The sequence below is a fragment of the Anopheles ziemanni genome, chromosome 2 (assembly GCF_943734765.1).
Source record: "Anopheles ziemanni chromosome 2, idAnoZiCoDA_A2_x.2, whole genome shotgun sequence".
Classification (NCBI taxonomy): Eukaryota; Metazoa; Arthropoda; class Insecta; order Diptera; family Culicidae; genus Anopheles; species Anopheles ziemanni.
The window spans coordinates 16,735,852-16,751,538 of record NC_080705.1 but is presented as its reverse complement, the minus strand read 5'-3'; the positions used below and the strand labels follow the sequence as shown (position 1 = coordinate 16,751,538).

General features: G+C 46.1%; 2 protein-coding genes across 2 annotated transcripts in view; one reads left to right on the top strand and one right to left on the bottom strand.

The window, feature by feature from the left end:
- The first annotated feature begins 2,195 nt into the window (after nucleotides 1–2,195).
- Nucleotides 2,196–2,986, top strand: LOC131281562 (ubiquitin-fold modifier-conjugating enzyme 1). Its single transcript, XM_058310904.1, has 4 exons — nucleotides 2,196–2,318; nucleotides 2,386–2,517; nucleotides 2,586–2,753; nucleotides 2,819–2,986. The coding sequence occupies exons 1-4, from the start codon at nucleotides 2,196–2,198 to the stop codon at nucleotides 2,903–2,905; spliced, it is 510 nt and encodes a 169-aa protein (XP_058166887.1). The 3' UTR covers nucleotides 2,906–2,986.
- Nucleotides 2,987–4,577: 1,591 nt separating this feature from the next.
- LOC131282273 (protein spire) overlaps nucleotides 4,578–15,687 on the bottom strand; it is a 126,366-nt gene continuing 115,256 nt past the window's right edge. The window contains exons 11-18 of the mRNA XM_058311687.1: nucleotides 14,700–14,930; nucleotides 10,535–10,809; nucleotides 8,258–8,504; nucleotides 7,869–7,922; nucleotides 6,311–6,936; nucleotides 6,045–6,245; nucleotides 5,688–5,983; nucleotides 4,578–5,627 (exon numbers count right to left, since the gene is read on the bottom strand). Coding sequence (XP_058167670.1) covers nucleotides 5,405–5,627; nucleotides 5,688–5,983; nucleotides 6,045–6,245; nucleotides 6,311–6,936; nucleotides 7,869–7,922; nucleotides 8,258–8,504; nucleotides 10,535–10,809; nucleotides 14,700–14,930 — 2,153 coding nt within the window. The 3' untranslated portion in view covers nucleotides 4,578–5,404. The remainder of the gene's footprint in view (nucleotides 5,628–5,687; nucleotides 5,984–6,044; nucleotides 6,246–6,310; nucleotides 6,937–7,868; nucleotides 7,923–8,257; nucleotides 8,505–10,534; nucleotides 10,810–14,699; nucleotides 14,931–15,687) is intronic.

Sequence of the window (15,687 nt, the reverse complement as noted above, 5' to 3'; positions counted from 1 at the left end):
GAACCACAGATGAGCGGTCGGAATGAGAATCGGGTGAAAGAAATAACAACACCCGTCGCGCACGCACGCACCAATTTCACGGGAGCACGCAGTTATTAGGCCTCCAAAAAACACCCCACACGGTTTACGGTATGCTACGGATGGAGAAGCTGGCCCCCGTTGCCCGTTCCCGCCCGACCGGATTCGGAAGTGGCGGCGGTCACTACTTCTACCACTTTTGCGCGCACCAGTTGCCTCGAGTGACAGAGCGACACACACAACCGCACGTACACACGCGCCGCTGAAAATCGACCGACCTCCACAACAGGCTCGTACACAGCACGCAAGGAAGTAGGGAAGGTCGGAATGGTGGCGGGCAGTGCCTATTCCGTTTTGAGAAAAACACGCGTTTTGAGACACACTTAGAGACCCGGCCTACTACCGCTACTACTACTACTACCTAGTGCTAGCCTTCTAATTTATCGTGCCTTCGCCTCTGCCACTCGCCTTCCGTACCGAACCACCGCCGAGGCCACCACCGAGCGCCAACTCGGTGTGTTCGCGAACCGTAAAAAGGTAAAAAAGCTCCGTGTCCCCGTTTGTGTCCTTCCGTTCTCGGCGATGAAGATATCTGTCAACTACTGGCGGAGCACACACGAAACACGGGCAGAAGAACCGCGATGGTGGCCACACGGACGGACGCGGGAGATATGTTTGCTTTTCGCAGCGTGCAGGCACAATCTTCAGACGGGCGGGTGATGCAAAACTGCACAGCATCGACCGCACGACTACCGACGACGACGACGTCCGTTTCTTTACCGTCCAATTGATACCGCACTCGGGACGGTGAAGAACGACCGTCGTCGACGAACCGCAATCCCCACACACGGTGCTGGCGATAGTGTTGCGGTGGATGAGAGCGGGGGAGGTTTATATTTCCGTAAATAATTTCTCGCCGCACGACGAACGACACAAAATCTCGACAATCGGTCCCCCGCAGCGAGATGCGAATGGCCGCCCGACGAGGCCAGCGCGAGATACGACGGTCGGGGTTTTTGGCCGATAACTCGGTACGGCGTTGCCACCATCGGGTACGGTTTCTGGCCACTTCCCCCTGGTGCCGTTCGCGAGCCACCCGTGACACACTGCGTTATTTTTCTTCCCGTACCGTTGTGTCCCTACCAGAAGAAGTTCTGCTGCTGTTGCTGCAATGGACGGTCGCAGCCCCGACTTTGTGCTTGTTTACGCCCCCGCGGTCTTTCCGGAAGAACGGCAAGTAAAACCTTTTTCCCTCCGCGACGTTCGGTTCACAAATTGTGTGTTGATTCCTCTAGACTCTCGCACGCGACCAAAACTCGGTCCTACTGGATCACGTCTTCACGACTAGTGTTGGCAGCATCGCTATTTTGAAGATCCGAAGACTCAATCCCTTCACGTATTTTATTGGATTGAGCCCCATTGAAAGGATTAAAATCAGATTTGACTCAACTCATTTGGCAATTGAACACAATGAAAATTACAAAGCAAACCTATAATCCTTTCTATTTAAACCAAATGGACATCATTGTTATGAAACGGTCCATTTTGAAACCACGTCTAATTCGACGTCCAATTTCTTGTAAATGGTTCACTTCTAATCATCTGCATTATACAACCTTTTTGTTACGATACATTAGCGGATTTTTATTGTTAATATATAGTCTCGTGTCTGCCTTATTTGGGGATTCAAATCAGGAGATTATTTAATTCGATAGATTTGCAGCCCTGCAGGGATTGACTCTTCCATATATAGAAATCATTTTCCCATCACTAAACACTGCGAAACTGACAGCGCAACTTGTCTGCAAGACAACACATATGCCATTTACCAAAACAACAAGCTTCAAAAACCTTGGTCAAAATTGTATAGTTCTTTTCAAAATATACGAACTAATTGCATGATGTTCTATAGTTTTTGAGTAAATTATTATTTCTGTGTAATATATTATATGCAGCACTCCTGAACCGTCGATTTAAACTTGCCAATTTGCGATTTGGCATGTGTCGTCCACTGACAGCGTAAACAACAATTGTTTTGACACGTCGTTCACAGTTGTCAACAGAAGCGAAAGGCAAAAATTGTGCAAACAGCTTCTCGTTCGATTCTTTACCATATTTTGTTGAGAATAGTGTAAAAGTAGTGATCATTTCCCTTGCAGCGTATCCCGCAGTTCACAATGGTTGACGATGGAACCCGCAAGGCTCTGAGCAGCATTCCACTGCTCAAGACCAGGGCTGGCCCGAGGGAAAAGGAACTTTGGGTGCAACGATTGAAGGAGGAATACCAGGCGCTGATAAAAGTACGAATTAGAAAGTGCGAAACCGAGGGTCTAAGTACTGACGTGATTGCACACGTTTCCTTTTCAGTATGTGCAAAATAACAAAGCTGCTGATATGGACTGGTTCCGGTTAGAGTCGAACAAGGAGGGTACGAAATGGTTCGGCAAATGCTGGTACATGCATAATCTGCACAAGTACGAGTTCGACGTGGAGTTCGACGTAAGTGAACATGTCTCTCGATCCTTCCCGTATCATTATAATTGAGTTTTTTTTCCTGTTCTCCTCAGATTCCCATCACCTACCCAGCGACCGCACCGGAAATAGCCCTGCCTGAGCTCGACGGCAAAACGGCGAAGATGTATCGAGGGGGAAAGATTTGTCTGACCGATCACTTTAAACCGCTGTGGGCGAGAAATGTACCCAAGTTTGGCATCGCACACGCGATGGCATTGGGGGTAAGAGCTCAGAAACGACACAATGTGTGAACTTTAATCAATTGAACATGCTTTTTTCCTTCCAGTTGGCGCCATGGCTAGCGGTCGAAGTCCCGGACTTGATAGACAAAGGTGTGATATCTTACAAAGAAAAGAGTGAAGCGTCCGGATAAGAAACTTACCCCAGCAATCAACCACTATTCTACCGGTATTTACTGCTAGCTAAACACAACCATGAGATATTGTTTTCGTGTGTGTCTGCCCATTTACATTGCATCTTGTTATAATAAAGGAACAGAGCGTATATTTAAAAAGTTTGCAATTACCAACTTACCATTTAAAAGCGACAATCGAATGAACGATTTCAAAGAATTAAGTTTTTAAATGTTTTCCAATTTTATTCCGTCTACACTCGGCTACTTACTTGGTTTCTCTTTGTTGATTCAGTTAATGCTATCAATAATAATAGGTAATAGTTTCTCTAATGATAGTAATCCTTTCACTAATGCACTTATTCTGTACACAGATGTATTCATAAACGAATCCAACGCATCGACCGCCGTCGGTTGTACTGCTCTTAAACGTCCCACATCCGCCATGACTTTCCCTCTTTGCTCGCAATGCTTTGATAATACTTTTTTTTCGAAACATTTTCGAATTCTTTTGCTCTCTAAAGACGTCCCAAACGTTAACTGGCTTGGTACAAAAACGAATTTCTACGGGTGCTGTATCGTGAGTATATTGCAGGCTAAGAATTCCTCAAAACATCTCCCTTTTGCAGGGTCGCTAAATATTTGTTAAAAGATGGTTGTTGTATGATTTTTCCTTCCTCCCCAAAGCTATTTCCGCTTCTAGTCAAGATGGAAGATTTGTATATGTTCACAGTATTTCTATTGACAGCCTTTCTAAGATGTTGGTTGTTGATATACTTGTTTATCCTAGGTCCTAGGGGAATCGTTTCGATATTCGAGTCCACTCCCGGATAAGAGGAGTCTAAACCAGTCTCCCCCTTTTTGCCACGTGATTAGTGTTTAGGAAAGTTTTATTTAACGGCTTTTTCCTATCGCAAATAGAGATTTAAACATGCAACACGTTAAGCCAACACAGCTAATAACATCAACGTTTTCATTTTTTTCGGGTTTGTGTTATAGGGTTTGAGTAATTGAATGATTAAATAGCGGTTATGGTAAAGCTCCAATATTCTAACTATCGAGTTCGCGCGGCTGCTGAATGTAGTTTTCTGTGCTTTTTGTGAACGAACGTATCCGAAATGAGGGAAGCCATTTTCCTGGGATGTGCTTTTTCGAATATACATATTTATAATTTATTTATCCGTTTCTTTATATCATCCACGTGCTTTGACTCAACTAATAAACTTCGAATTAGGTATACGGAGACTGAACTGCTTTCTGCTTTATTGCCAGCAATTGGGTTTTTGCGTGCCCTCAAATATTCTCAACTTCGGATTATATGTATCGAATCCTATCTAACTGCCTAATTCCCGATCATGATGATAATTTAGACCAAAGTTGGCAAAAAATGAAAGCAACAGCCTTATTTTCGAACAAGTTGAAGTTAACTTTCTTTAAATTCTATGCGTTCAACATAGCACTGTAAGAAAGTGGAAAAAAGCCCGATTCAGATGTTCCATCCAATCCATTTTTAACGTTATTTTGTTTGGAAATAGTAATGAGAAAATCAACAATGGTGTTGTTTAAAACGGAAGGACATTCATTCCTGAAACACAACATATTGTAGAGCATTTTTTTCCTTTTGCACAATTAAATTCGAAAGTTTGTATAAAAAAACTAAAAAAAACAATAAAAATTTTAATCCCTTTTGAGATATGCTATAATACAAAGAAAAACTCTTTTATTCCATGACATATGAACAAAATTGTACCATGTAACCTCCGTTACTTTTCCTCTCCCCTCTCCACCAACCACATCGTTTCGTGTGTGATCACACGATTATGCCCCGCTTTTTTGTTGCAAATGGCATTGCATTTTTGTGTGTGTAAAACCTCTTTCCGCTCAAAATAAAAAAGTTAACCGACCAGAAAGGCATCGTAGAAAGCAAAATATATAAAGAAAGTTTACAAAACCAATACAATGCCATGGAGGTATGCCAGTCTTTTTAGGAACCCAGAGGCGCAACGCAGCACCATTTCGATTGCAATCCTGCCCTCTGTACTGCGTGTTCTAGCGTCACAGTCAACGGAAAAGAATTCCGTCGGCTCACGGGAGCCGGGATGTTCTGTTCCGATGCCCCGTACTCGTCGGGTTTTCTGTTTCGTTAGTTTTTTTTTCTGTTCAATAAATAAGTATAATAAATACAGCGTCGTAAACGTATGCGATATTGCCTTGCGGGGTTTGTTTCGAGGATACAAAACTGGTGCTTTCCCTTAAGCTTCCCTCTAGTGGATAGCTTGTTGATTCGAATGTCCTTTGGAAGGACGATAAAAAAAAATGTAAAAATTGCACACAAATAGAGACGGGCGAAACATGGCTGCGCCCACTGGATTGTTGGAAGAATTATATGGGGTTTTCCATCTATTTCTCTATTCTTCAGTGTGTGTGTGTGTGTGTTCTTGGAGCTTGGAGCCAATTGCTAGATCTCGGATCTCGTCGCAGGATTGCGGGCGTCTCTATTCTGAGGAGCGCACACCTTTTTTACTTGTACACCGGTGAGATGTCGAGTGTCAGATGGCGCAGCACCTGGTTGCGGGCCGTGGTTCGGGTTTGTCGCGAGGATCGTATGATTTCCAGCACCAGGCTGCGACAATCGTTGCAGACGGCCATCAGCTCGCCGGTGAGCCGCTCCTTCTGCGGGTCCAGCGCACCGCCTCCCTGTCCGCCGGCCGTCGTCAGTGTGAATGCTTTGGCGAAGCGATTTCTAAAAGAGAACGAAAATAGATATTAGGCGAATTCCGGAGCAAGTAAGATTTAGACTCACTTTCTATCCAGCGTGCTGCAGTTCGAATGCGGTCGAGCTGGACTTTGCGGCGGAAGACTGTTCGGGCCCTCCATGCTGCGGGACATCAGGGAGCACCGTTGCGCGGCCGAGACGGAGGACGCTACGACGGCACCGTTCGCCACGGCCACGGTATCTTTGGCGGCATTCGCACTGGCCACGTGGTGGGACAGTGACAGCGAGAGGGTCTCGGTGCCGTGCAGGCTGGTACCGGGGGTGCTCGAGGCCGAGCGTTGATTCTTTGGTGACGATGGAGCGCTTCCGACCGTGTTTCGAGTCTGTGGGAGATTACAATCCATTAGCATCTTGGTTTTGCTGCCTTCCGTCAGACGGCATTACCTTCCGGTCTAACTCAGGCCGTAACAATCGCTCCATCAGGGATCGCGGGAAGGATTCGTCGACCATGCTGGTCGGTCCGGAACCGGTACCGTGCGCATGGTGACTCGGCGAGGGTGTATTGGAGGTGCAGGGGCTGTTCATGAGCGAAGGCGACAGAAGCACCACGGGAACATTGCGGAAATGTTCGGTAGGTATTCGCATCTGCAATAAAAAACGGGCGCATTTGGATTAAATGAAAGGATTTCAGCAAAACAATACGTTCCTACCTTCGTATTGCATTTGTTGCAAACCGTCCGTTGGCAGAGCTTGCAGAGGATGCCCCGCGCGAACAGGGTGAAGCGGGTGCGCAGGCACAGGAAGCACACCTTCCGCTTCTCGACGTCCTCCTTGATGTGCACGTCCACCGGCAGCCCCTCGAGCTCGGCCTTGGTCATCACCGAGCGGATATGTACGATCTCCTCGAGCGTCAGCGACAGCCGGTCGTTCAGGTTGAACGTGTCCTTCCACTGGTGCTCGTCGAGCGAGTTTTTGGTCCAGGTGTCCAGCGACGACAGGTTACTACCGCTTCCGACCGTGCCGTACTCACCACCACTACCACCGCCGCTTCCGCCTCCGATCGGTGCCGGACGGGCGCCATTGATTGTGTGCGGGGTGACCATGGCGGATGGTTTTTCCTTCGTCGGTGCGTTGGTCGTCGGTGCGGGAAGTGTCGTAGACGCTGGAGTTGCTTCGGACCGCACCGGAGGATGTTGTTCCGTCCGGGAGGCGGGTCGAGACGGGGGCATCGAGTGGCTGGCCAGCGGGTCGCGCTTGTAGCTTTGGTTGCAGCCGATAATGGTGTGCCGGCGCAGTGACGCTCGTCGGGATTCGCACTGCGTTGCCAGGTCGTACGCTGGATTTGAGGATAAAGAAGCGTGTTAAATTTAAAGATATTATGTAAACATTTTGTCAAAAGTGCGCACGCAATGAAATCAAACGGTGTAAAAGCATAAAAATAAAAAAACAAAAACTAAAGTCACCTTATATTGCATGCAATGCAAAAGAAAAGAAAACCTGTTGTATGAAACAACAAAACATGCAAATTGAGCGAGTTTTTATACACAAAAGGAAAACCAATCAGATGGTGACAAAAGAAGTGCATAAATTCAAATAACGATCAGTTAAACGTCAGCTATGGCGACAAGATTAGAAAGTTAAGACGAACGAACTGATAAAAAAGGCTAACAGGAGCTATCTTTTTACACTATTATCAGCTCGTCAAATGGAATATGATAACCAGACAAAATGAAATGCATTAAAGCGAAATGAACCTAAAAACGTTCACGTTTCCGTTATACAACACAGTTGGGAACCAGTTCTATGAATAACGAGCTGGTGAAACGTGACTTTTGGGACATCGAAAAAAATGCCTATGCTGTAAAACTGGATTGTAAGGAAAAGGTAACAAAAATGGCACAGCTCGGAAGAATAAAAACCAAACATAAAAGAAACCAATAAAACCGTCAGTAGTGTACTGGTCTGATGCCATAAACGGTGGAAAATGCACACAGAATCTATGCATGATCTAATTTCCAAAACAAAACCTTTGTTACGTGACTAAAAAAACTAAACCATGCAGTGTTAATTCGCAAACGAAACGAATGGGACAATTTCCAGTTGACAGTGGGTTGAAAAATGTGATCGTTTTTGTTAAAAAAAAAAACTATATTTTGACTTTGTTACCTAATACTGAGCAAACACATTATGAAACACCAAACGAAAAGGAAAACAATGTTAGGCAAATCTAATAAAACAAACAGCACACAACACATGAGGAATAGTTACTTTCGAGAGCTTTATCACAGAACCGATGATACTCGTCGTGCGTGATGATGTTTTCTGAAGAATTAGGACCATCGTTTGAAGGTTTGTTAGGTTGGAGAGAAGATTTAAAAAGGAATAAGTAGAGATAAAGAAACCAATTTAAAATGTCTACATATAAGAAACAAACCACGACTTGATAATGAAGAGAAGATTAATATGAGTAAACGATATAACTGTGATGTAAAATTTATCACACTTTGCCTTAAGGGCATTACTTAAACGTATACGTTTATGAAACTCATTTCTCCTTTACCTGACAGAGTAGTCAACGAAAACGCTTCTTCAAGATCGGTATTATAAACATCGTAACAAATCGTATGTCACCAAAACCTCCAAAACCTTCAACTTACTTGTTCGACGCAGCACTGTGTTGATGTTGTTCTGATTGTTCTCGTTGTTGACGATCATCAGACGATTTGTACTGTCGGCGGTGCGATCGTCGGTGCTGCTGCGCTTTCCTCCCGCGACACCGGCCACCACCAAGCCCCCACCGCCGGACGATATCCGGTGGCCACCGTTCTGCTGCATCCTCTGCTGTCCACTGCACGTGCTGGAGTCTGCGCCGTCGTTCACTGGTTCATCGTTTAAGTCATCATCCTGTGGCACAAAAACAAAACCAACCAAAGATCATTGCAAACAAGTCCTTGATTCATCCCGCATTTTCGTGTGCAATGGTTTAGCTTGGATTAAAAATCAATGAATTCTCACACTTTGTGACACAGAAACACAGGCCAACCCGGTCGGGTGGTCGGGTTTGTTCGTGAAATATAAATCCCACCGTGAAGGTCACCACGGGCGACACAACGCTGCGTTGTAGTTGTTCGTGAGCCCGGCGACCATTTTTCCTCCCCGCTCGAGCATAAACATCGTTGCCAAAAGTGATTCCGAAGCTGCAAGTCGGTGGGAAAGTATGTGGCCAATTTATTCGCCAACCATTTGGACGCATTTTGAAAGTTTACCCAGCTTGAGGGGTGCATTTTCCTTCTGCAGCTCGTTGCAAGAGGTCAACAGCGCAAAAAACGAGAACACGAGGCTTCCGATGCCAACGGACCCGGTTACCAATGCTTGAGTTTTTTTTTGGAACGCTATGAAATTATGCTTTTGCTATTGCTTGTTCTCTACTCGTTCGACATTTTTGCTTCTTGTGAACCACTTTAGGACGTATGTTTAAACAGCCGACGGTACCGTTCGGTGCTAAAAGGTTAAACCACTATCGCTTTGAGCCGCGGCCAGTTGTTAAGTAAAGCTGCAACTCCGACAATTGGCACCTTTTTAACATGTGGCCATAAGGGCCACGCGAAACGGAAATGTACTCAACCACCGCTCGGAAACAGCTCCGGAAAGCAGCGAAACGTTTTACAATCAGAACATGGTGCAAGGTGGCGTGTGAAAAAATGGTAGTCCACAAAGAGCTTAAAAAAGGTTTAGTGTTTTAAAATCGTCTTAGGCGGATCCAGAAGGCATGTGCAACTGTAACATTCCAAGCTGAAAGGCGTGGTAAGCCTCGTGGACTCGTTCGGAATACATAATCAGTACGAATTTATGTTTCGAAACACAAATAAAATTGAAGCAAAAAACGAATTATTCGCTTCATTTGCTTTCCGAATGAGAACAAACAAGCAAGTCAACATTTAACTTTACTATAATATTCCGATCAGATCGAGGTGAGTGTTTGGATTTTCGCACGAACAGAGAACGGTTCTGAGCTCCCTTCACTTCCAGCAAACGAATCAACTTTCAACGCGACCACCCTGTTGCCTCAAGTGTTCCCGAGAAGTGGTCTTCCACTCCGGCGACCTTGGTTTCGTAATCCAGTTTCATTCCCGCTAGCAACTGCCCCGATGCAACATAATATTTGCGACAGAATCGCGTTATGCAAACCACCCACCACCATCGCATTCGGGGGGGGGGGGGGAGGAAAAAGGCGGTACGATTTCTGTAACGCATCGGGTTGAATGCTGAGAGAATTCCTGCCCAGCACGATCTTGGGTCTTTGGTTTGCCTTTTTTTCCCCCCTGCTGTATTTATTTTCATCTCATGTTTCAGCCATCGTGAATTGAAGGGTAGCAAACGACGCCAAAGTTGGCCACATCAGAATTGCCCCACAATTTGAAAGCATTCGACCCGCTCGAAGCTATCTCTCGGGCGCTCCGTCTCCATCCGTAACGTTGCCTACAATGGCCTCTCATTAGCATTGAGATGGGGCGGGAGGTGAAGGGTAGGCGATGCCGGAGTCCACGGTGGATCATGGCGAGGATCGCGAAGACATTCGTCAGGAAGGGTTCCCCGTGTCCGTCAACGTAATTAGATTAGCCACGAGTGTGCTACCGCCATGTGCGACGCGTCTAATTGAGGACCCTTTCCAATGACCTCGAAGCGACGGTTTCTTGGTTCTTCAGCCTTTCTGACGATCAGAGATATGTCAGCGTCCAAGATCCACGGGGGCAAAAATCTGTGATTACCGTTAACGCCACGAGATAAGTTCTTCCTCGATCCGTGGTCACCTCCCTCCCGCCAGAGGAAGTTATCTAACAACCATCTCCAGATTGTGGGTCTCCACTAGACCCGAACGAATCGAGACCGCCCAGTAAGGTAGGATGGTAAGGCCTTTTACGGATTGTACTTACGTTGAACAGCGAAAAGTCCACTGGTATCAGTCTTAGGGTGTTGCGGGGCGCACTGCTGCTGCCGCCGGTGTGCGAAAACGTTGGTCGGCCCAGCGTCATCGTCTTGTTGCTTGTGCTTGTAGGGTGCTGGTGGATGAAGCTGGGTCCACCGCAGCTGCCACCCTCGCCGTCGGTGCTGCTGACCCCGTCGAGGCTGTGGGCGCCGCTGCTGCTGGAGTCGATGTCGTCATCACATGATTTCTGTACGCTATCTAGTTGTGTTGTTGTAGGTAAAACTGAAAGTAAAACGAAGCGTAGCGAAAGAGACCAAACGAGAGAGGATATAGGTTAGACGGTGACTAAATTCCATTGCGGATCAATTTGGCTACAGGCTGGATACATCTCGGAACGGAAAACAGTAACGAACACAACAGAAAACATTGTATTGTAACGAAACGATTGGAGACATGCAGTAAACTAGCTAGAAGGCTACAGACAAACATTTCAACCTTCAAAAACCTCAAAAACCTTCCAACTACGCCGTAAAGACAATTTCAGCACTAAGTCCACCAAGTAAGTCAATTTTCCCCCTGGCGTTGGCAAAACCGATCATTCGCCTTGGTGTCACGTCACGGGGGAACACAAATTTAGAACGTGCACATCAATAAATGTCACCTCCATCGGTGTTCCGTTTATCACCGTTGACATGACACACTGTGCGGGGCATTATCTAGACAAGCAGCCCTTCCCTCCCCGTCCCAGGGTGACTACCATCAAACGGTCCATATTGGAACTACATTGCGTCAGTGAGTCGGTTGACGATCAACCCTGGCCCAGAACGAGAACGTGTAGCACATAGAGGCAGAAGGTCATCCGGTGGTGTGGTATCAGCGGACAAAGATTCGCATCGTGACCTTAAGTGGTAGTAGACCCTCCTAGTTCTAGAGCGCAGGCAGGAAATGGGGGGTAAAAGATGGCTTCCTTTGAAATAGCATCAAAAGTGTTGAAAGGATTACTTCAAACACGAACTTCTTGGTTGAAAAAAAAACATGGCTGACCTTTAGCAGAACTGATTCGGCAACAAGTGGAAGCGGTGTACCAAAAACAGGGGTTGGATAACGCGTGGGGAGTAGTCTCATTCTTCAAGGTTACGCCAACGGAAATGAAGCATTACCGGTACGGCGTAAACACAATGAGTCGTTTGTCAAAACGTAATGTCCAAACGAGCTGCGGACAAGAGCTTCACATCAAGTCCATGCCATGAGAGGGGTTCACCAGACTTACCTGCTTGGGGTTAAGTCCACCCCCAGAGTTTAGGGTGTATAGACGAATTTACAACCCTCGAGGTTGCAAGTACTCTTCGGGTGTACTACATCACCGTCTTAACAAGTCAGTGTTCTTAGAAACACCTCCGCCTATCCGGGGAAGTCGTAAATTTGGTTTTGGAATTAAGGCAAGGAAAGCCCACCTTAACGAAGACGAAAACACTCGTATAGGGACACATAAAAAGCATTCCGTACTTCGGTCAGGTTTAGTGAGAGGTGACGACTGCACCAAAAAAAAAAAAAAGGAACCATCCCCAGGCCCTTGGAAGCTTTGGGATGGTTTGGGGAAGTGGTTCTTATGTCGATTACGTTTACGAATTCATGAGATGGTCCACGGAAATGGAGATGGCTCACTGGTTGGTACGGGTTTTCCTTCGCGAGATGGAAAACGAAAGCGTTCGCTTCACCTCCTGGTCAGGAAGAAGGCACGTACGTACTTCCTCAGCGGCCGTATATCTCGAGCAGCCAGTACCAGGAAGTTAGCAACGTTGGCAGCTTCTTCTAAGCTCCCTCTAACTGTGGGAGAGCTTTTATTGCGGGGATTGAGGACTACGGACGGTGGAAGGATCAAATCCTCTAATGGGTTACATTTTTATAACGCTGCACTTTTTACCGTTGAGTGTGAGTAATTTTATTTCCAACATTAGAGTGCATCGTGCGCTCTTCGGTTGTAGTAACTTTTGCGTCGGGGAGGAGTTTTGGTACGTGATGTCTAGATGAATTTTAAAGTTACACTTGAAGCGCGCCTTTCTTTTATGTTGTTGGCAAGAAACGACGAATGATGCAGGAAATGCTGCTACCTTACCGGAAACACTTTGCGTAATGAATTCAATTTGGCATTTTATTTTGCCACAATTTGTTCAAATTGATCCTGCCAGCTAGCCGTAACAAACTCGGAAACATTTGTTTTATTCCCTGATGGAAAAGTTTCCCTTCCCTGGAACATGGCCAACACAATTTCGACGAATCGATCTCGAGGAAGGTGCATGACATAAATCGGAATCTTTATTTGCACGACCATATGAAGCAAACGCCACAGGATGGGTTTCATATCCAGCAACAGCTATCAGAGTTTGTGTCTACAACGCTTTTTCTTTGCGTCCGGGTAGAAACAATGTGGATCTTGCACTGAGTGTCAACAAGTCCATACTATTCCCCCGAGGGGGTGGGGCATCCTTGCAAACCAACGGACTTTAGTCCTTGTTGTTTTTCGTTTAGCTATGGTTCGTTGGACTCCATGGAACGAGACCCTGTCTCGGTGGTATCATTACGCTCATCCATAACCGTCCATTATATCATCATATTCATTATCGTTCGTGTTCCGGGGAGGCACGGGGGAAGAAGTGGCCCGCTAGAACGGAAGGCTAGCCGATTGTCTGACGAGCCTAATAGTGTATCCATTTGCCCCCGACGGACCACTCGAGACGGGTTTTTGGCGATCAATAAGTGGCAGAATAAACATGACCCCATTCTGTTTTGACATAAGGCTATGAATAAACATTCTAGTTTCTCGCACTTTGCTGTGAGAATTTAGTGTTGGAACTTTGGCTAACCAGAAGGAAGTTGGGGAAAATCGGTATTCGCATTCTTCTTCCAAAGTCGTACGTCAAACAACGCGAGAAATACGCCACGTTCCAGTTACGCATTGATTCCCGCATCGATGATTCACGCGTGACTTGATTGCGATGTTGAATGGTTGAATTTGAATTTAATTCCCGCACTTTTGCCAGTACATCTGCTTCACAGTCCGGACTCTCGAAAGAATCTAACCGTACATTTAACACCTAACTCCGAATGCTCTGGCCGGTGGTAAACATCTTCTGCCCAATGCGGCTTATTTGTCGCAACGCGGCTTCACGGAGGCGAAAGGCATTGTTTGGCGGACACAAACTTTGAGAAACTTCAAACGGCCAGCCATTACCGAAACGAGACACGTTTTATGATTTGCCATTCATTTGAACCCGTTTTTCGTGGCTTCGCCTCGTCGTGGTTTCTCGGGAGGAGCGCTTCTTCGAAGGCCTAAACGGTGGGAGTTAAGTTAACGCGGCACGTTTGGTCGAAAGGTTGCCGAACTTGCGCGGTGTACAAATTGCTTCAACTCGTTGCGCTTTCCAGGGTTTTGGATTAGCATCAACGCTGCCATATGGAGGAAAGCTTAGGAGGTGCGAATGGACACCGTTTGTGCGTTCAACTATGGAACCGCCAGAAGTAAATCATTTCGTAGAATAAACGTACTCAAGTACCAACAGGGATGAAGTTGGAGTCGACCAAACTCACATCCATATGGATAATAATTCTTTTTACATTTCGTATTCCTTGTGGAAAACGTTCCGAAAAGCTTCAAAGGCACGCGATTGTTTTATAGTACAGAAGCGTGAACGAATTCTCTGATGGGGTGCGGCCGTGGGTTTGTATAATTTATTTCATGATCGTCTCGAGCCATTTTCCCCCGCGGGAAACGTCGACAAAGGTGCGCTGGTCGTTTAGTTTGATAGGAAAATAAATGTTGGCGAGCCATTAAAGATAATTGGCCAACGAAGGTAACACTATTCAGTTGAATCATCACAAGGATAATCTTTTGTAACCACCTGATAAAAAGGAATCTTTTTTAAAAACGTATGAACTAGCTAATTAGAGGAATGTAGAATTGAATTAAATTTGTTTGACGTTACTTTGCCAATTCGAATTTCGAATAACAACGATCAACTACAAATTCAACAAACCACATGCTTAACATTTAAGAAAACCGAATTTCCACAACAACGTGACATTCCCGGGTCAACGCAAAGCATATGGATGGATGCAAATCGGACAGATGCTTAGAAGTTGTAGAACTGTTCACTCACAAAACGACAGAATACCTGATCTCGGCTTCGGCGTTGGCGGTTGCGTCGTCCGGGGGGCCGCTTTCGGTGCCCGATTGATCGGCGGAAGGCCGGTCGGGCCGGCGCTCTTGCTGGCCGGGGTCGGTGGTTTGCGGGGCGAAGGCGCAACCGTCTCGGTCGGGGCCACGGGAGGATTATTGTCCGGCGGACAGTACGCCAAATCCCGGACGGCATCGACGCACGGATCGTCGTCCGGTGATTCACAGTCTGCTGTCGCCGTGACGAACATATTTGCTTTGTGTTATTAACCGTCCACTAGCTAAATGTGCTTTATGTCTTTGCTCTGTTGTTGTTGTTGATTTTTGTAGTAAGGTTTTCTACAACAAGACTTTCGCACTAGGGCCTTTTCACATCAAACTAAACATAAAACAAATTGATTTAACACAACGGTCTTATAATTAAACCGAAGTTTGCCCATAAAACACCGGTTTCGTCCAAACGGGTTGGAAAACGGAGCTGAACTGACCACCAGCAGACCAAAGGCAGTCCAAGGCGGAACTAACGATGACATCATCCTAGCCAACCGTCGTTACGTCGGCCAGGACTCGTCGTCTGGAGTTCCCCTTAAACAAACGAGCCATATGGCCCATAAGACGGCACCGTTTCCTTTCCCCCTCCCTTTGAGACAGGTTTTAAATAAAAGCAAGGAAGGATCGGCAAACACCAGCCATGGTATTATGCTTTTCCTTCGATCTCTAAATCAAACACCTCACGAGGAGTTTACTAACACTGCTACCCAATCACTGCAGTATGGTTGTGTTGGAAAGTTGCATAAAACCATGCAGACGCATACACTGACTGTGTGGTGTGCAAGGATCCTTTTGCATTCTTTTTTTCGTGGGGAAGGTTTTTTATTGTTGCCTGGTACCTTTGCAATGACAAGAGAAAAGAAATCGAGTTCCCAGCAACATCCTTCCCTTCAGCATAACATATGGGAAATTTGTTTTTTCGCTCCGTTGTGCCA